This window comes from Ambystoma mexicanum, chromosome 13, assembly GCF_040938575.1.
Source record: "Ambystoma mexicanum isolate Mex_15411 chromosome 13, UKY_AmexF1_1, whole genome shotgun sequence".
NCBI classification, from domain to species: Eukaryota; Metazoa; Chordata; class Amphibia; order Caudata; family Ambystomatidae; genus Ambystoma; species Ambystoma mexicanum.
This window is the reverse complement of record NC_090938.1, coordinates 55,361,571-55,383,163: the sequence shown is the minus strand read 5'-3', so window position 1 is coordinate 55,383,163 and position 21,593 is coordinate 55,361,571. Positions and strand designations below refer to the sequence as shown.

General features: G+C 45.3%; 2 protein-coding genes across 5 annotated transcripts in view; one reads left to right on the top strand and one right to left on the bottom strand.

Moving 5' to 3' along the window:
• The window catches only part of LOC138520840 (polymeric immunoglobulin receptor-like), a 102,171-nt gene extending 98,005 nt beyond the window's left edge, over positions 1–4,166 (top strand). For all 4 annotated transcript variants that reach the window (XM_069633195.1, XM_069633196.1, XM_069633194.1 and 1 more), the window contains exon 11: positions 889–4,166. In XM_069633195.1, the coding sequence (XP_069489296.1) occupies positions 889–951 (63 nt within the window). In that variant the 3' untranslated portion in view covers positions 952–4,166. The remainder of the gene's footprint in view (positions 1–888) is intronic.
• A 1,661-nt stretch (positions 4,167–5,827) lies between these two features.
• Positions 5,828–6,787, bottom strand: LOC138520234 (olfactory receptor class A-like protein 1). The gene has a single exon (XM_069632700.1). It carries the CDS (start codon positions 6,785–6,787, stop codon positions 5,828–5,830), a length of 960 nt encoding a protein of 319 aa, XP_069488801.1.
• Between the last annotated feature and the right edge of the window lie 14,806 nt (positions 6,788–21,593).

Below are 21,593 nucleotides of genomic sequence, written 5' to 3'. Positions count from 1 at the left end.
GAGGCCTCAGACCACCCAAACCCTTTCTAGATACCTCAGGCCACCCAAGCCCTTCCTAGAGGCCTCAGGCCACCAAAGCCCTTCCTAGAGGCCTCAGACCACCCAAACCCTTGCTAGATACCTCAGGCCACCCAAGCCTTCCTAGAGGCCTCAGACCACCCAACCCCTTCCTAGAGGCCTCAGACCACCCAAACCCTTGCTAGATACCTCAGGCCACCCAAGCCCTTCCTAGAGGCCTCAGGCCACAAAAGCCCTTTTGGAAACACTTGTGCTAACGCAATTAAGGGCCTGATAGTGGGACCTGTGCAACCTTCACCCCCTTGTTAAAAATCTTGCAGAGGCACACTTTCTCCCCAGAGGCACTTGCACCCCATGGAACCAGAAAATGGCCTGTGCCTAGCACGCTTTTCCCAAAGTACCCAGGAGAGGCAGAAGCACTTTCTCCAAGCACAAGGCAGAAACACGCATGTACACATGTGGTCACCTACTTTCACCCCCCACTGAAACATCCTTAAGAGGCACAAGCCCCCAGAACCACCGAGCAAAGGCATCATCACCCCCCTGGTACTCTGCAGAGACCCTTGCACACTATCCTTGAACCATCTGTGCCCCCCCCAACACTCACAACTGCAAGCAACATGTGATATATCACCATTGTTCTTTTTATTACTATTCATTTGTATTTTTATTAATATGATAAATGTCTTTTTCAATACTTGTACTAAAGTCGTCTTGCTCGGTCTCCCCTTTTACACCCTAACCAAGCAAGCAAAGATGGGCCTTTGCTCTGGTTGTTGGGTCCATTTTCTCCAATCTACTTAACTTTTCTTGTGAAAAAGTGTTTTGCAATTTTTTTTTTTTAAATCAGACATTTCCTCTTCCCGGCAGGGTTCCAAGGAAGATCTTGCCTACATGAGTTGTCTGATATACTCGGACAATTCAAGTACATAGGCATCACCTGCGAAGACCGGACCCACCTCGGCCACTGGACCAGATGACCCGCCTTGGCCACTGGACCAGATGACCCGCCTCGGTCACTGGACCAGATGACCCGCCTCGGCCACTGGACTGGATGACCCGCCTTGGCCACTGGACCGGATGATCTGCAGGGCCAAGGATCATGACATCATTTCAACTGGCCTCTTTCTCTTGAACCAAACCTCCTGTTCTGCTTCTTCACTCACCTATGTCTCCGATGAACGCTTTTTCCAATCAACAGCCCACTCTCTTGATCTGCTCAAACCCGCAGGAGTCTGCAACCTTGGGCTCTCCACTGGTTTTAAACTACAACTCCCATCAGCTCTGGAAAACATGGTGAGGGATCATTGGAATCGTAGTCCAAAACATCCGGAGAGCCACTGTTTGTAGACTTCTACACTAGCCCAAAGACCTTCATTGTGGTGGGGAAGAGTGTTCAACTTTTCTCAAATTATGAAGTAGTATAGACTCCGGTGATGGTTGTCGATGAAGAATTGACTTTGCTGTCGGAAACGTTGGCCGATGATGGCCTCTTAAACTCTAAAGAAGATTCAAACTCATCCTCGGAATATCAGACCCCTAGCACTGGTAGATAATTCTCTGGGCTTCAATGAGGGGTTGCTCCTGACCAAAGACTCAAAGTTGCATTATGATCTAAGTCACGAAACAGCAGGGAAATGAAAAATGTTCAAAATCGCTAAATCTGCATTCCTGGACAGTAGACATTGGCCAATGGTTTTCAAATAAGTACAGGGTAGAAGCTGAGGAGGTTCTGATGTTTCTCTTCCTGCCATGTCGCGAGGAATGACACAGGATTCTCTAATACGTTTCAGAAGGAATTCCAGATAACCAATAGCAGCCCATGTTGCTCTGGGGTTAGCATAGAAGGGCCAATAGCCAGGCTGGAAAAACAAACTACTCCTCAGGATTGGAATCTGTGCGCTTGACTGTATATATTTCAGCTGAGCTGATTTTCTGGTACTCACAGTGCGCGTAATAGTCCCAGAATTCGCCCGATCCGATAGGTATATTTGCGCATCGTTAGGAGGCTAGCAGTGATAGAGAACATATGATATGATAGGATATGGCATTTTTAACGCGCCTGTACACAAGTGTTTCTAGGCGCGACAAGACAAGGAGGGGGAAACAGAGAGAGGACAAAACAACTATCTTACTAGGACTTGTGTCAATCAGATCAAGCACGCACAGGGACCCTATAGAAATTCCTAAAAAAAATATGAATTTCAAATCCAGAAAGATATTGAGACTAAGGAATTATTCTGACAGTAAAGTTCTCAATGACCTCTCAATGATTGTGCTGTTTAGTTCCCTGAAGTGAGGCCAACCTGGCGAGGTGTATTCAGTAATAGAATGTGAGGAAAAGCCATGGAGCAAAACCCCATTGCCAGATGTCACGGGCTTACTCTAGTGGGACGGATTGTTCTATTAGTGGCAGAAAATGCACAGACAATGCACAGACAATGCACAGACAGGCAGAGGGCCGCAATGGCTGTCAGCATCCTTCTCTCCCAACATTCCAAAGTTTATCCTTTGTCTTTCCAAGATTGAAACAGAACATTCTACCCTCATTGAGTGGAATTTTGTAATATCAATAATGCCCGCTCCTTGGGCCATTACCAAGTGGTAACGCCCCTTGGCCCTTTTTAAACTTCCTTGCTTCTCTGGAGCATTTAACATGGGACAAGGGTCGTTGCAACTGCTAATCCCTTCAGAATATGTCATTATTGCTGGTTTGAAACTCAGATATTGAGACGCAGTTCAGTGAGGCACGTCCTCTGCCGCAGTGGAGACAATGAGAATCTTGGACTTCTCTAGGGGAGTAAATTGAGTGTGGTTCAGTGGGCACTCAGCACATCACCACCTTGTGTTTTGGAGGGAGGTTTTTGATATTGTTGGAAGTTAGAGACATCTTGGGTCATGCACGCAACCTTTGGAAACATGCTGGACATTTGAACTTCTGTCGGGTGATACTTCTTAATTAATTAATTTGTTCTAAGTGTTGCGTGATAGCAGTAGGCATGGCTCTGGGAATGTATCCGATTAAACACCTAGAGAAAATCAGAGAAATGGGGAGGGCGACTCGCGCTCAGGATGTTGTGTTTGTAAAGAATTCAGCAAACTTCAAGATAGTCCAAATGGTATACAAATGACAAGTTGTTCTACTGGAGTGTAGGATTTATTGAATAGTGTGCACAGCCTAGTTGTGTAAGCGGATGTTGTGGATAAAGTGTGTGCGTCAGTAAGGAGCTCTTGCGAGACGTTAGTCTTGATCCATTAGGGATAATCCACATAGCCTGTGGAGCACAAATTCTTGTAGAAATACTAGAAGGCTTCTAAAGATGGCCGCCGGAGTGTGTGGTTGCCCACCGTAATCATGGATGAGAAACACCACAGCATGCACCTCCCTGCACATTGAGTCTCAGTGTGAGTTAATCAGAGGCACCTATACACAGTGAGTCATCTTTGTAAAGTATGTTGGGCCAACAAATTGACCATTGAAAGTGGGACATACTTAACTGCCTCGGCATTGCCACAGGGGCTTCTGAAAGCCTACAGCCCTGGCCCTCCAATAGCAACAGAGAATATAAGAAGAAAATGAGCACACTTCTCTCTTAATGCCATTTGAACATCTTTAACACCAATGGGCGCTTTGGATATGCAACACTTTGGTGAATGGGGCAGCCTGTGTTCTGAAAATCATGGTAGACCTCCATCTCGAGCGGTTTCCGAAGAACTGGCCTCCATGTGTTCCTGTAATTACGAATGTGAAGATTCCTTTCTGTTTTTCCAGCACTTTCTTTTCTTGTATAGTAATAATAATGATAATAATAATACAAATTAAAATAAAAAAGGAAACTTGATTGCATTAATCCATATACCAAGTACACAATTCCATTCCAAGGAAATCTCAGTTCTCCAACACTGAAAAAACCTAACATTCAAATAAGCATTTATAAACCACCTGAAACTGTTAATGTCATTTTACAATAAAAGTAATCACTTATCTATTAAAGACACTATTAAACTGGCAACACAACTTAGGACACTATCAAATAATCTTGCATTCTTGTTTTATGCACTTAAAAATTGTAATGTACACAAAACCATAAATCTTGTATCAGAATAAAAATCCGGATTCACAAATCAATAAATGATTTTATCAAGCACATCTTGTCGGTGTGTCTTCTGTCTTGTGTTGTGTGGTGCGGAGGAGTCCTGCGCCACGCTTACAAGGTTTGCTGGGTGCTGAAGTCAGGAATTTACAGAAGGGATTGTTCGATCCCATGGATATGTGATGGGAGGTTTCATCAGACAATTGATAAGTCGAGCCCGGTGTTACGTTAAGAGGTATTTCAAAGAAGTTTTGTGAGTTGAGAGAAGATGTTGCGTGAGCGCTAAGAGTGAAGCTCTAGGCAAAATGTGTTTTCTTTGTCCTATTATATATGGGAGACATTATTTTGTTAGTTTTTTTTATTTTGAGTATGATAATGGAAAGTGTTCAATTTCCTTGTCTGGGAAACAAAATTATGGTTTAAAATGATATCAGACATCAACGATTTCTCCGGTTTCCACACCTCTTTACATTGACTTAAAATTCAACATAGGATGGGAGAAGATGTTGACAGCGGTCAAATTGCAAAGTGATGAACCAGGAAACCTCGGCTCAAATTCCAGCTTTCCCATTTCTCCAAATTATATCATCCTCGTGAAATCATTTTTATTAACATGTTTGTTAGGTTGGAGAGTTTCCTTGGGGCCTGTGTCTTCAAAAGGCAACACAGATAACTGAAAGATATGTTGTATGTTGCATTCCGTCCTCAGGACAGGAGCGTAATTTGAGAGATGTCTACCCAATGCACACTCTGTAACATTTATTTGAGAATGTGTCGGTGGGCGGATTGCTTGGTACTGCGTTTACTTGGGCTGAAACATATGCAGCAATATGTTCTAGTGTAGAATTTGCAATAAGTGCCCTGGGCTACAATCCCAGCTACCTTGCATGACCAAAATTGGGTGATCTTGGGCAAATCAAACTATACATTTTGAATGGTGGGTTGGGGCTGTTGCGTCGTGGCATTGTACTTGCTCTCACGGCCAAAAGTTGTCAATCCTCCAAACTTGGCCCTGTCTACAAGTGAAGAAGAAACTCCACCTGTATCTATGGACGGTGACGGGGGTGTCCCAAAATCTTTTGAACTGCAGACATAGATTCTTGGAACTGTTGACAAAACAATGTCCTGACACTGGATGTTTGCTTTTGACCCAAGAGAGGAGTTGTTTGGGTTTAAAAAAACACGTTTTTACCTAAGAATGTGTTAGCACTGTTTGTGACCTGACTTCAGGTTACTCTGTTTCCATCTCAACTGGCCCACCTTCGGTTAATCAATGTCGGAAACTATTCCTTTCTCCAACCTCCTGTAACATTCTCCTGTGAGCCTCAGTCAGCCGACACATGTTTCGACCCGACATGGATCTCTTTCCAGGCTTGTGTGTTATACGTGGTCATGTTATTGTGGGTGTGAGTTCTTAAGTAAGGGCTCTTGTTGAGGAACCTGGCAGGCCTGTGAGGTCAGCGCAAAGATGAGTGGTCACAAAAATATAAAAACACACGAACATTCTCTCTCCCATCCTCCTCTTGGCTTCTTCATTTTAGATCACTGACGAGGTCTGCGTTCTGTCTTTCGGCATAAAGTCAAGTTTGGCTCTTAATACCAGCCCCTCCGAATAAATGAAACACAACTGAATATCAACCAGCCTAATTTCAAATGTTTTAGTCTTCTTTTTTCCTACCCTGTTACCCTTAAAAAAAACAAAATGGAAAACAACCTTAATGCACTATGGTGAGCACAGTAATGCCTTCCATCGAGCAGGCTTTCTCGTTGGTGCATCCGCGGATCGTTTCCAGAAGCTTCCGGTTAAAGAGAAGGATAACAAAGGGAAACACTGAGGTGTAGCAGACAGAGAAGAAGTAGCGGATATCCGAGATCGAGGTGAGAATGTTTTTTGGTGCAGTACTCTGATAAAACCATATTGAATTATCAATTCCGAAGAAGAGGACGTAGAGAGCCACCAGGGTGCTGACCGTCTTCGAAGCTCTCGCCTCGGCAGAAACAGACTGAGATCTTTCTGAGCTCCTTATGGTCTTCACCTGCTTCCCGTGCTTATACAAGGCGTATAATATGGCATAGCTGGCGAAGCTCATCCCGACCACAAACACAAGATCTCTGGCGAAGAGAGCAAAACTGTTACTGAGAAAAGATAGTCTATCTGGGACAATTACGATGCAGTAGCTGATGCGGAAAGAATATTCTAGGTTGGTCATGTTGGTGCCAGAGACTGCATAAATCAAGGGCATGATGCAAATGGTTGCGTTCACCATCAAGAGAAGGACTATGATGAGGCCAACGTAGGCCTGTATCCGCACTTTCACCTGCATGCATGATACACTGGTTGACATGATCGTGACGCACTGGAAGCAGCTCAGAAGGCAGGTCAGGCAGATGGACATGGCGCGGGAGATCCGCGACACATAAACTAGAAGCCGGCACTGGGTATCGTTGAAAACGTTGGGCAGTCCCAAAATGTAGAGCGAGTTGGGAAGCCCTCTGGTCATGGCCATCACCAGGTTAGCTGTGGTTAGGTTCAGAAGGATCACCTCGGATGTCAAGAGACCAGGTCCCTGATAAGCCAACCAGGAGAAAAGAGCCAATAGCAGAGAGTTCCCACAGATCCCAAGAACCGTCATCGAGAAGAAAGAAATTGCTCTGACAATTTCAAGGGGATCCATCGCGCGAAGAAGGTTCCTTTGATTTATCCTAAATAAGATATTGATTAAATGTGATTTAAAAGGACAATCTTCAAAGACAAAAATCATAATGTATATTTTTAGTGGTTTCCAACACTTTAACCAATTTTTGAATTTCTTTTGGCAGTTTTTCCTTTTTCATATTTTAGACCCTTAAAAAAAGTCATATATCATAGAAAACCAGATCCCTTCCTCGACTGCACTTGTATAATACTTCTTACATCCAATGGCACTATCGCCATCAGGTCTACGACAATGGTGGACACAAAGGCTTAAGTAGCCTGCTGTGCTAAAATTAAGGGAGGACTAAACTTTAAATAAACGGAATTGACAGTTACCTAAACATAAGTACCTTAGGAATGGAAGTTAGGAAGTGATTAATTCTCAAACGCTTCATGATGCCGCCTTCGATATCAAGCCCTGTTTTTGTTTCTATTGTCCAAATCCCTGATATTTAAGATCTTGAAACTATTTTTTTTTCAAATGCTTCATGATAAGGTCTTTAACCATCAATCCCTTTATTTAACACAAAGCTTCATGGTGGTGTATGGGGTGCTTCACCCGTCCTATATTGGACCGGTTTTTGGAATAAAACAGCCGTGTTGGGACTGACTGCCCTCAACCTACTATCAAAGGCTACCATCACTGTCTTGAACGTCAAGGTATATTGTGTGCAGTGTATGTGGACACAACACAGCAATCAGTTGCTTATTGATAGGTCAAAGCATCTTTTTTCAACAATCTTCTAATATTCCCAAATATCTACTCACAGTATATTAGTGTGTTTCACTCATTTTAACATCCATGGATGTGTCCATCAGTGCGAATAGGGTCTCATTAACTTTTATTTAATCCAGGTGCTTTGCAGGGTTACTTTGTGCTCATTTCAGAGATGCACATTCTCCATTGTGCACTTGCACCTTCAGAGTTAATCACATTGTTTTTTTCTTGTCAGATTGGTTTGCCATGTGGTTTGATTCTTTTCAAGTGAGCTTTATTGAACATGTAGTAATAGTGTTGCCTTTTGAAAGATGGCTATGCAGAAAGCATGGTCCAGTGATATAAATCTAAAAATGGGACATGATAAATGTAATCTACTGCATGAATAACTAACAGTGGAAAAAAGAAACCTGGTTAAATCCCAGCTTGTCCACTACCGCAAATGATGTGATCCTCGTCAAATCACTGTATATGAATGTGTCTTGTGTATAGGCGCGTTACAAATACCATATCATATCATATCATATCTTAGATTGTTTAGCTGACCACATTGGAATCCCCTTGAAGAGATTATTTTAGGTACACTCTAAAGAAAGACATTCGGCTTTCCGAAAGGCAATGGCTGGTACGCTACGTCAGCACTCATCATTCAGTCAACCTCGCTCTGCCTTTTAGCACCTTGGCACGCTCCACTCGTGCCCAACTTCCCAGACCAATGATACTAGGTGCTGTGTTACGCTGTCTCATACAAAACTAGGCATCACTGTCCCTTCTTAGCTCAGGCTAGCCTATCTTTCTGCCTTTTAAAGATGTGATGCGCTAAAGGTCTATATTATGCTTTAACGGATGTTTATGTCATTGCCAACTCAAGGAATACCAACAAGGATATTGTACTATGGCCTACCAGCGAGAAAGCGCCCATAGTCATTAGAAGCACAGCCTGTCCCATTTAATTATCCGCCCCATGCAGACAGAACACGGCACAATAAAACATGATGTTCATTGTATTTTCCAATGGTCCCCCTATAGCATAGTATGAGGTCAGGCCATGTCTGCTACACAGTTGTCACACTCATTCTGTCCATGCCATGGTGCTGTCAGCGCATGGCTCCAGGTGGGGGCGATTAATTTGTCATTTCACCATTTTGTGTCCCCCAACTTTCATTCAGCTCACAGCCAACTCTTGTATCTGACACGTGTCAGCTGCCTCAGTAACACCGGGTCTTTCGAGGACTCCTCATTAAGGACTCAATCTGAATATCTGGTCTGTAAGCCTCCGCAACTTCCGGGAACTCTTGAGCACACCTCAAGGCCATCACACATCCAGAACCTCACTTATAACTAAACCAGAAACACATTGCCCTACCAACTGACGAGGTAATTGATGTGCCCCTGATGGACAGCTTCTGATTCTTTTCATGACGGCTTTATCCCCATTTCATGACCTTTATCCCCTTTTCGTGACCTTTATCCCCATTTCCTTCTCACCCCACAGACCAAGACCCGGTGGACACTCTGAGTGGAGGCACAGTTCACCAAGCAGACAAAGTTTCGGTGCTTTAAGACTACTAAGGTGGTGATGTGCGCAGTACAAAAGCCAATTAACACAACATCACAGAACATTCACTCATGCATGTTTTAATAGACAGCTGTGCTGCAATGTGTGCATGCAGACATTAGTGACCACTTCTAAGTGCATGCTGGAGGCAGAGGTTTCTGTTATGTAACCATCTCTGCATCAATCGTGAGCTGTGGCCCTCTCCTTGTCAAGTGGAATAATGGCACTGCAAGGGGTGGGAGGTTGGTGTGGGGTGTCGTGGGGCGGGGCTCTGTGGGTGCCATAAGGAGTTTCTGGGAGGAGCTGTGAAAGAGTGTGTTTAGAAATGAGTTCCATATTGCTAGGTTTTGCAAGGAGTGAATGTGCAGCAGTCATAGCACGAGCTACACTGCACCATTTAAAAGTACATAATAAGGTGCACTGCATAGTTTGTTGGGGGGAAAAACAGAAGTATATCCCCACCCAAAATATTGCATCATCTGCACCACTTACTCAAGTGTCAAATTCCCAGACATATTTCAGATTCAGGAAGTTCTATATCAAACTCCCCCAAACACTATCCTAAACCATTTATAAAACAAATGTCAAATAAAAATGATTTTCTAATCTATTTTTTTATCTTTGCACAATGTGTTGTTTTCTGCTGCATTAAAAGACTGTTGAAATATTATTATTTTCACAGAAAATAGATATTGGATGTTTGTCACCTGAACAGATTGAAGGTAATGATTAATTGGAAAGCTTGGCAAAGACGATATTCACAAACGTCTTTACTATTTCTCTAGCATAAAGCGCACTAAAGTTAGAAAGGGGGAGTTAAGCACTAGTCACAGAGTGCCAACGCCGCGCACTGGCTCGGTGTAAGCCTGCGTCTGCCCATTCCAGGCGTTAAGTTACGTGGGAACATGTGTCGATGCGGCTTGTCGAAACGTTTAAGAACGCATTGTTTTTCTCGTCTATGCTGCCTTAAGCCTGGGCTGGGGGAGACTATTATTCACAGAAGGCTGAGGGGTGGGTCTATATTGAGAAATGATTGGCTACCCTTGCCAGGCTTGAAGTCAGAGTGAAAAAGTTTGCCCTTAGAATTGCAGCGTCACACCTGTTCTGGCGAGGAAAGCTTGGTCTTAGGGTACCCTTTGTGCACAGCCTTTGTGTGTTTGTTAAGCTTGCACAGCGGGCGTGCACAGTGGCGTAGCGAGCGGGGAGGGCTGCGCTCATATGGAAAGCTCGATGTTTCATGACAATGTGGCTCTGAACAGAGAGAACACTGAGCTGGGGATTGTTGGATCCCATAGTACAATACAGAAGCGCGGTCCGACCTATGAGAGCTTTCCCATTGGGAGCCTAAAGTTAGTTCCTCAAAATAAGGTCAAGACTTTGGGCGTTATATTTGACCAGCAGCTCAATATGAAGGCACAGGTTGGGAGCCTAGTGTCAGCTTCAGCTTACTATATTAAGCTTTTGGCCCACCTTCAACCTTTTATCACCCAAACCAATGCGGAAACCATCGCAAGAGCTACTGTAGGGGCCAAGATAAACTATTGCTGTAGCCTGCTTGAGGGTATTCACAGAACAGATTGTCATAGCCTGCAGGTGGATCAGAATGGGGCAGTGCGTGTGGTCATGGGACTCGTCCGGAGAGACCATGTCTCAGTGGCTAGACAGGCATTGCACTGGCTCCCAGGGAAGGCAAGGCTCTTCTTTCGCCTATTGGTAATTACTCACAAATGTAGACAGGGCAAAAATCCGCTCTACCTGCAAGATCTTCTCATTGAAAAAACTCACAGGAGAACTCTTAGATCTAGTGACCAGGAGCAGTTGATGCTTCCCAGCTGCAGGACCATGAGGGCCAATAAGGGGGACTTTCATAACGCAGCCCCTAAGGCTGGGAAAGACTTGCCTTTGGAATTGAGATGCCACAAAACTAAAAACGCTTCCGTTTTCTTGAACCTGCAAGTGTGAATTCCTAAGTTCAGTTTATTACCGAAGAGCTCATTGTTGATGTTCTGTCTCCTTGTGTGTTGCCCCCTGACGCCCACCTGTCCAAGGTCTATGCATTATCATTATAAACAGTAAAGTAAACAAGTGAGTAGCGCGCATAATACTGCAGGCTTTATGAAATAATGACTCTGGCTTTAAACCCCAGGGGGGATTTGTTAGGCTCACATTAATCTGCAGGATGCTCCTGTGACTTTGCATGCAGCATGGGGAGAATAAAACTAAAGCCATACTCCTATTGCTGAACATATTTGTATGACGATGTATATAGTGTATAGTTAGGTTACTATGAAAGGCTAGTTTATTATGTAATGTGGTTTGCTTCCAAGGCATTGCAATTAATAAAGTATTATTTAAGCACGTGAAATGCAAAGCAAAACCTTAAAAATATATCTATGTCAACTGAACCTGGGAAGTTGTATTCAATTGCTTAAATAGTCCACGTCCTTGTTTCACTATTTAACCAAAGTGTGTGATCCTGGGCAAATCATTTAAACGAAATGTGTCTTCTCTGCAGCTCCATCAGTGGTTCACTTAATAGCTTATGTTAATGAGTGAGCTGAAAAGAGGAGAGAAGGAAGTGAAGGCTAATAGAAGCTATGGTGGGATGAACTCGTTTCTTCTACTTTGCTCTTCCTGTGTTGTGTCTCATGGAGTCATTCCTGCAGAATGTAGTCTCGATGAGACTCAAGAGTTTTATTGTCTCAGAAATATGTTGTCTTTTGGTGCCTCTTTTTTCTTTTCTCCAGCTTCAGTTTTTCAGATTTTAATAATTTAGGAAGTGGAGTGTGTATATTGCTTGTAAGGTCCTAGTTTTTCTTTTACTGTATGTATTTTTTGTAAGTGTCTAAAGTCAAATGTTGGCTATGGCACGATAAATAAAAAAAAGCTTATGTTAATATATCATGCTATCATTAAATAAAGCCTAATTACTATGGAGTTGCTCCATACATAATAACAGTGCAATGTAGGTATTTTGCAGCACACAGGTATTTGCCACTTGGTTTACTTATGGCAACTTATTCTAAAGTCGCTTCCATGGCGACTCCAAGTATCAAAGACCGGTGATGCTCCTTGCAATGTCCTTTTCTGTGAAGTCACTTCTGTTGGTGCCTTCAAGTATCAAAGACCGGTGATGCTCCTTGCAATGTCCTTTTCTGTGAAGTCACTTCTGTTGGTGCCTCCAAGTATCAAAGACCGGTGATGCTCCTTGCAATGTCCTTTTCTGTGATGTCGATGGAGCTGTGTGTTTACCTTTACCCCACACAGCTCTTATAGATGAGTTTCCTGCATCTGTAATGGTCCTGCAGTATTATTTTTTTTGTGTTGCTATGTGCATGTGTTAAAATGCCATCTGCCACTAATGTTACCTAAAAACTTGATTTCGTGGCTGCGAATGATACCGTATGGAATCTCGTGCACTTCTTTTGGGGGGGTCGTCTGCTTTTTTCACGGCTCATCCTGCACTCTTGCGATTCTGGATACTCCCCTCGGTGCACCCCTAAAGCATGAACGGGCCATGCAGACTTCTCCTTTCCATGCTTTGCCTTTAAATGATCTTGTAGCAATAACCCTGTCTGTGGTGTTCCGCAGGCGATGGGGACGTACAGTAATGCTGCCTGTGCTGTTTCAGGGAACTGGCTGTGGCCTCCCTTCTCCGTACCCAATAACACCTCACAGATATTCCAGCAGCCAGTGCTGGTCATAAATCTCTCCCCCGAGGCCAGAAATCTATGTGCACCCCTGAAGTGTTTTTGAGCTACCTAAACATTGCCAAGACTAGATTCAAACCCATGACATTAAGACCAGGGTCGAGGCTCTTAACCACAAGACCATTTTACTTCTGATCAGGGGGTCTGTGAAAATGCTTGTTAGGACAGTACTCAGCAGAACGTATGGAACCGCCGTCTTTTAAGGTTTAAAAAGTGTGCACCCTTTAAACTTTGCTAACACATTACAGGAAATAAAATGCCCCTCTCGTGGGTTATATTCCATTATATTCCAGGGTTCCATGAATAAACCCCCGCCCCCGAAAGGCAAATTTGTATTAGTTTTGGGGAGAGGCAGAGAACAATATTCACCCCATAATCCACCCCCTGTCGCTGGTGGGACCCCCAAGGAAACCATTTCCATTTCCAGCACTGCCAACCGCATCGATCGTCAGCCATACATTGGATACCTATAAAACATGCAAATCTGCCGCCTGTTCGGTAGTGCTGTGTGTGTGATGGGACCTTACACTGCTGCTGCGTGTTCTGTTCATGGTCGGTGTGTGATGGGGGCTATCACTGCTGCTCCTTCTTCCATGCATGGTCTGTGTGTGATGAGACCTTGTCCAACTCCAGACCTCGAGGGGCGGATCCATGCCGGATTTTCATGATACCCCTCATTAATATTCATGAGATACATTTGCATGCAATGATTCCAAATGTATGCACATTTTTCCCCGTGAATATTAAGGAGGGATATCATGAAAACCCGTAATGGTTCCGGCCCTCGAGGCCTGGAGTTGGCCAACCCTTGAACTGTTACTATCTCTCTGTACGTGTTTGATGGGACTTAACACTGCTGCATAGGACCTGCACTGCTGCTGCCTGTTCTGCACCTGGAGAGAAATGGCTCACTCTACTCACAGCAGGGTTGGTTTACGGGGGCGTTGTCTCCTTATTTTAGAGGCCCTGCGCCTGTAGTAAGAATCCATTCGACAAGCTCTGACTCCAAGCCTGACCCGGTATGGAGTTGAAGAATTGTGAAAGTGGAGACGCTGCCTCTGTGGCATGTGCGTTTCTGCCTCCTTACCTGCTTCAAGGAAGGTCTCTCTCTAGCGAAGCTTTTCAGCCTGTCATGGCCATTCAGAGTCACTTTATAAACCTGTTTCTGTGATACCAGGTATTTATGCATGGAGACTGCAAATCCCCAGTGCCACCCCCACAGGACTCCCACAACAATTAAATGCATCCTTCATATTCACACTGTTGCACCCTTGTGACTGGGCGAGATTGTTTCTACATTTAATGAAATCGAGACAAGTCATACAAAAATCTGATGGTGGCGGTGCACTTTATTCTTGTTTATTTCAGATTTTCAATATCTGTCATCATGGGTTAGCTTGATTTTGAACGGGATGGCTATTTTTTCAGTACACACTAAAAATAACAAACAATTAAAAACAGTGCATATGAAAAAAACTGTTATTGAAAAAAAACGCAGTGAAACATAAAGGAAGCATAAATGACAAGACAAAAAAAGGCAGAGAGAAGCACCTGAGGAGGGAAGAGGCGAGTGGTACTCGTGAGGTAGTGTATGCCATCGACATTTGTAATATTGGCCAAAAAGCCATGCACCCTTTGCCACAATAATCTGCACCTTTGGGAGCAGCTTCCAACACGTTTACTTATGTTTATCCCATCGCCAATACACCGAAAAGAAAGCTAGCTGCCAATCTCCCTGTGTGTGGCGCCGCCCACATTCCACACGGTCCAATCGGAAGGTGTGAGTCATAATCGACATGCCGCGTCATCTCCTTCCATGCAGTGTAGGCACTCAAGGGCATCCTATGGGGGATTCCTGTCACAATCCGTCACCAGCCGCAAGGTAAGGAAAGGAATAACTCACCAGGAATGGGGAAGGAATCCTGACCGGCCACCGGTTACCCCTCTAGCCCATAAAAAGCGATGCCCAGCTTCCGGAATCTTTTGGGGTCAAAAAGACCTTCCCATTGATGCACCTCCCTAGCTGCTGACAATAAGAAAAGTTAGAAGAGTTAATCATTTGAAAGGGCGAGGAATCCACCAGAACAGGAGGCACACCTGCTGGAATAAAAGGCACACATCAGTGTCTATCCTTTGAATTGATTGTAAACAGACCCAGGGAGAGGCCAAACTAACCTGAGTGCAAGGAATCCTGACTTTCCTGATTGGCTGTAAACCTCCTCCTTGGCTCCTCCTACGAAGGCAAGTTAATAAGAGTAAATACAGAGAACCGTAATTGCAGTGCCCTTCACCCCTTGCCCTGGAGTGACTAATTCTTCCTATGTGTCCTCTTACCATAAGGAAAGCTCATGAGGTCCAAGTTAGAATCCAGAAGGTGGTACCAAGGTAGGAAAAACTAGAAAGGGAAGGTTAATCATAGACTAAAACTGGACGGCACGAGGGATGCACTAGAGTTGGATTGGTGCACTTGTTCAATATGCAGGAACGCATCCATAAAGTCCCGTGCAAGTTTAAATGATGAAGTGGTAGGATGACAATGAGGGGAAGTAGTAGTTCTCAGGAAGCGGATCCTCGAGGTGAACTAGATCATAGCGGTACTTCAGGTGTTGAATGGATAATGGAGTGTGGAATGGCATCTGGATAGAGCGGTGGAGTTACATGCACAAGAATGCGCAAGGGAGCCCCGGTGCATGAAGCAAGGCCGGAATAATAAGTAACACACACCGTGGGTGGAAACAAGGAAGTCCGTCAAACAGGCCAGGTTCATGGAGATCGGTAATTAACAAATGCTGTGTGCGGAGACAAAGAATCCGATGAGCAGGCTGGTGTCGAAGAGATCAGTAAGTAACAATTGCCGTCGGCGAAGACAAGGAAGTCCGATAGACAGTCCGAGGTCGTGAAGACCCGTAAGTAACAAATGTCGTGGGTGAAGACATAGAAGTCCAATAAGCAGGCCTGGGTTGTCAACAGAGAAATACACGGAACAGCTGACAGGCCTAGGTCTAAAGGACAGAGCTTCAGAGAAACACAATCAGAAGCACCTGACTGCTGCCCGCTGATAGTTTAAATAATGTCTATGAAGCTGTAACTCTGATGCAAGATGCAGTTCTCCTTGTCACATGACCGGCAAGGGCCGTGGAGCTCGGACGTATTGCGTGGCATCTCGGGAGAGCACAACGTCACCATGGCAACCTCCCCGCAAGTATCCAACGAGTAAAGAATGGTCTCGCAGCCGTTCTATGGGCAAACGGCAGATGTATAGAACACGAAACGGCAGGCAGTCTAGTACTGGTGATGGTAGGCGAACTAGCGGGAGAATCAGCAGGCATGACAGTACTATCCCCCAATGGCCCTGGCACCCCTCCCCCAGAAGCATGGAACCAGCGAAGAAGGCACGGAGCACGGATGTTGGACAACGGCTTCCAGGTCCTATCCTCGGGACCATAGCCCTTCCAGTCAATCAGATAGTAGGCCATTCCGGCGCGCAAACCCATGCCCAAGATTGCGTTCACCTCATATTTATCCAATCCATGGACATAGACCGAAAGAGGACAAACAGGTAAGTGCGTTGAAGGATGATAGGACTTAATGAGTGAAATGTGAAAAACTGGTTGGACCCGCCAGCGGGCTGGGAGCTCCAGGCGCAGAGCCACCGGGATAATAAGACCAGACCCAACATACGGTCCAACGAACCACAGAAGCAAGGATTTCCTGCCAGGATCTTTAGGTTTTTGGTAGACAGACAGACAAGCATGCCCACCTGATACACAGGGGCTGGAGACCTTGGGATGTCTGCGTACCTTTCGGCACGGTCCTGTGTGAGCTTTAGTTGAGCATGCACCTTAGCGTGCAGTGTTACAAGATCCCGAGCACAGGCCACAGCAGCCAGATTGTTAAGACACATAATCAGATCCAGAGGGACTGACCTGGGATGCTGCCTGTACAAAGCAAAAAACAATGAGGTACAGATGGATGAATGCAAGGAGTTGTTATAGGTGAACTCAGCCAAACAGACAACCATGTAGACTGATACTGCAGGCACAGGCAGCAGAGATATTGTTCTAGAGTACTATTAGTATGCTCAGTCTTGCCATCAGTCTGTGGATGGTAGGAACTAGAGAATCTGTTGTCAATGAGGAAGGCAGTACTAAGCGCCCTCCAGAAAAGCAAGGTGAACTGAGAGCCCCTGTCAGTAATGATGATGGATGGTAGACCAAAGAAACAAAACACCTGACGCATGGACAAATCAGCAAGTACTGGTGCCGTAGGTAATCCGGTGGATGGCACAAACAGGGCTACTTTAGTAAAGTAATCCACGATAACCCAAATGGTGTTAAAGCCGTGGACCATAGGCAGTTCTACTATAAAGTCCATGGACACCATGTGCCATGGTTTATGAGGCACTGGGAGAGGAGGCAAAAGGCCCATAGGCTTCCCTGGAGTAGACTTGCACTGAGCGCAGATAGAGCAGGATGAAATGTAATCCACCACATCGCAGTTCATGGATGGCTACCAACACCATCTGCGGAGTTGATCTAATGTTTTTTCCGGCAGGGTGTGCGGCGGCCAGTAAGTCGTGCCCCCACTGTAATGCCCTGTGCCGTGTTTCTTCGGTTGGGAGATATAACACCCCTTTAATAAAAGGTAATCCGTTGTGCAAGTCAAGGTCGAGATCTTGCAGTTCATGTGGTTTCTTAGCCTCCCGTTCCTGTAGTGATTTCTTAAGCGAAGGTTGTGCTGTGCAACCACAAACCACATGGTCTGCGAGTACACTGAGCTGATCCGAATGAACCGGAGCTGTACCGGCATCAAGACTGGAGAGTGCATCAGCCTTGGCCATTTGACAAGCAGGGCGGTATGTGATGTGGAAGTCGAATTGCGTCAAAAAGGCATGCCACTGGGCCTGGTGTGCCATCATGCATTTCATCGTCTTAAAGGCTTGTAGGTTACGATGATCAGAGAAGACTGTAACTGGGTGTTTGGCCCCAAAGAGATGGTGTCATATTCCGTAAAAGCGTCCTTGATGGCGAACAACTCCCTCTCCATGACAGTATAGTTCTCCTTGTAAGGAGACAAGTTGCATGAAAAAAAAAGCCAACGGATGGTATTGGGACATTCCTGGGAAAGGATAGCCCCGATAGCGATACTAGAGGCATCAGCTTCCATCAGAAACGGGAGCTCGGAATCAGGATGTTGAAGGATTGGTGCTGTGGTAAAGGCTCTTTTCAGAATGCCAAAAGCCGACTTTGCAGCGTTATTCCAGACAAAAGACATCTTTGAGCTGGTCAGAGCAGTGAGTGATGAAACCACAGAGGAAAAGGAACGAATGAAGCGGTGGTAGAAGTTGGCAAGCCGAGAAATGATTGGAGCGCCTTAGTGGTAACCACCGGCGTTGGCCAACTGAGGATGGCTTTGTCCTTGGAGTGTTTTATCCGAACCCAGTGGTTGGTTATATCATAGCCCAACAAATTGACCTTGTTTGTGTTAAAAACACACTTCCCTGCCTTTACGTATAAATGATGTCCACGCAATCGTTTCAACACAGAGGAGATGTGACAAATGTGTTCCTGGTATGAAGGGAAGTAAATCAAAATGTCATCTAAGTAGATGATTAAATACTAATGCAGAATGTCACTGAAAATGTCATTCATGAAAAATTGAAAGGTTGCTGGTGTGTTACATAGGTCAAAGGGCATCACTAGATACTCATAAAGGCCGTACTGCATCTTTAAAGCTGTCTTCCATTTGTCGCCTTCTCTGATTCGAACAAGATTGTATGTTCTGCGGAGGTCTAATTTGGTGAAAACCGCAGACGAACCCAACCGGTCCAAGAGCATAGAAATCAAAGGCACCAGATATTGGTTCTTTATCGTTATTGCATTGAGAGCCCTGTAATCAATACAAGGTCTCAGGTCCCCTTCTTTTTTGGGAAGGAAGAACAACAGCGAAGCCACGGGCGATCGAGATGGATGTATGAATGCTAGTTGCAAGACCTTGTCGATATAGCTTTTGAGAACCAAGTCCTTCCGGCATGTTAAAGAATAGACCCGACCAGCAGGGATTTTGGACCAAGTATAAGCTCAATTGGGCAGTCGTATGGTCTGTGCGGAGGTAGTTCCTCAGCCATGCCCTTGTCAAACACATCGGCGAATGGTGCATACTGAGCGGGTACCATAGTGTGCTTTATCGAGATGGAACCAATAGCCACAGCCAGATCTATGAATGCCAGACAAGGAGATTTTCTTGCAACCTCCTGGGACTGAAAACAGTGATCGTTGCAATAGGTTGAGGGAAATTGCATGTGACGGTTCGCCCAATCTATGTTGGAATTATGCAAAGCCAGCCAAGCTAACCCTAGTATCACCTTGAACTGAGGAGCGGCGATAATAATAAAGACCACGTCTTCAGTATGTCCATCATTGGTAACCATCCGCATAGGTATGTTTTTTTTGATAGCCATCCCCGAGGTTAAGGCCGTTCCATCCACTGCATTCACGGTTTCTGGTAGCACATTCGCTACCACAGGGATTTCTGAAGCCAAGGCATATTCGATATCCATGTAGTTGTTGGTTGCTCCTGAATCAATGACTGCTTTGGAGCAGACCGTATTGTAGTGAATAGCAGGGTAACTGGTACCACAATAGGTGAGAGTGAAGAGGAAACACAAGAGTTCAAAATCAAACCCGCCAAAGGGACCCCTTCTATTGCCGGGCCCTGGTATTTCCCGACCGTCTTGGAGGTTTCTTTGAGCAGGTGCTCAGGAGATGCTCTGATGAGCTACAGTACATACACAGGTTGTTTTTCCTGCGGTTCTCTCTCTCTGCTGTGGATAGACGGCCTCTGACCGCCGCAATCTGCATGGGTTCAGACTTAGATGCTATGGCAACAGCAGTGTCATAACGTGAATGAGAATGAGACTGAGGTTTCTTTACTCCCTTCCTTTCGGTTTTACATGCTTCTATCTGGAGGCTCAGGCCCAACAACTAAGCAAACCCCATGGGAACGACTGGAACAGTGATAAGGGTGTCTTTTAAGTCCCCAGACAGCCCCTTATAAAACACTACAACCTTCTTTTCTTCGGGCCAGTGGTTTCAGCTGCAAGTTGATTGAACCTTGCCAAGTAGGACAAAAGGGATAGGTTGCCTTGTTGCAGATTGAGCAGTTCCAAGTCTGTCGCTTGAGGTTTGTACCTCATGTCAAACACCTTGCTCATGGCTGTAATGAGGGCATCAGAGTCATAAAGAAGGAAGCTGTTTGTCTCAAGCAGTGGGATGGCCCAGGCAGCCGCAGTCCCCCCTAGATAAAATAGCATGAAAGCCGCCTTAGTGGTTGAATCCGGAAAGGAAGCAGGCCGACAGAGGAAATTAAGTCTACCCTGATTCACAAAGGTTCTGTATGCCTTAGGGTTGCCATTGAACCTTTCTGGAGGTGCCAGTGGAAACTGAGTGGACATGAGTACAGGTACGGGATTCTGTCAGGGAGTCGGATACACGGACCCGGACCCAGAAGCAGTAGCGTCAGAAAGGGTATCACCCTGAGATGGCGCACGTATCGCACCCTGCAACACATGGATGCAATGGCGCATTGAATCATGTGCTGAAGTCATGTCATTCTTCAGATCAGTGACCAATTGCATTAGCGTAGCCAAGGTTTCCGTCAGTTCCATTTGAGGCTCATGATTCTGTCACAATTCGTCACCAACCTCAAGGTAAGGAAAGGAATAACTCACCAGGAATGAGGAAGAAATCCTGACCGGCCACTGGTTACCTCCCTATCCCTGAAAAAGCAATACCCATACTCTGTAATCTTTTGGGGTCAAAAAGACCTTCCCATTGATGCACCTCCCTAGCTGCTGACAATAAGAAAAGCTAGAGGAGTTAATCATTTGAAAGGGCGAGGAATCCACCAGAACAGGAGGCACACCTGCTGGAATAAAAGGCACACATCAGTGTCTATCCTTTGAATTGATTGTAAACAGACCCAGGGAGAGGCTAAACTAACCTGAGTGCAAGGAATCCTGACTTTCCTGGTTGGCTGTAAACCTCCTCCTTGGCTCCTCCTACGAAGGCAAGTTAATAAGAGTAAATACAGAGAACCGTAATTGCAGTGCCCTTCACCCCTTGCCCTAGAGTGACTAATTCTTCCTATGTGTCCTCTTACCATAAGGAAAGCTCATGAGGTCCAAGTTAAAATTCAGAAGGTGGTATCAAGGTAGGAAAAACTAGAAAGGGAAGGTTAATCAGGGACTAAAACTGGACGGCACGAGGGATGCACTAGAGTTGGGTTGATGCACTTGTTCAATATGCAGGAACGCATCCATAAAGTTCCGTGCAAGTTTAAATGATGAAGTGGTAGGATGACAATGAGGGGAAGCAGTAGTTCTCAGGAAGCGGATCCTCGAGGTGAACTAGATCATAGCGGTACTTCAGGTGTTGAATGGATAATGGAGTGTGGAATGGCATCTGGATAGAGCGGTGGAGTTACATGCACAAGAATGCGCAAGGGAGCCCCGGTGCATGAAGCAAGGCCGGAATAATAAGTAGCACGGCGTGGGCAGAAACAAGGAAGTCTGTTAGACAGGCCAGGTTCATGGAGATAGTAATTAACAAATGCCGTTGGCGGAGACAAAGAAGTCTGATGAGCAGGCCGGGGTCGAAGAGATTAGTAAGTAACAATTGCCGTGGGCAAAGACAAGGAAGTCTGATAGGAAGGCCGAGGTCATAAAGATCCGTAAGCAACCAATGCAGTGGGCGAAGACACAGAAGTCCAATAAGCAGGCCGGGGATGTCAACAGAGAAAC

Coding starts and splice junctions, on each gene's coding strand:
- LOC138520234 (XM_069632700.1), bottom strand. CDS start 6,787: ATGGATCCCCTTGAAATTGTCAGAGCAATTTCTTTCTTCTCGATGACG.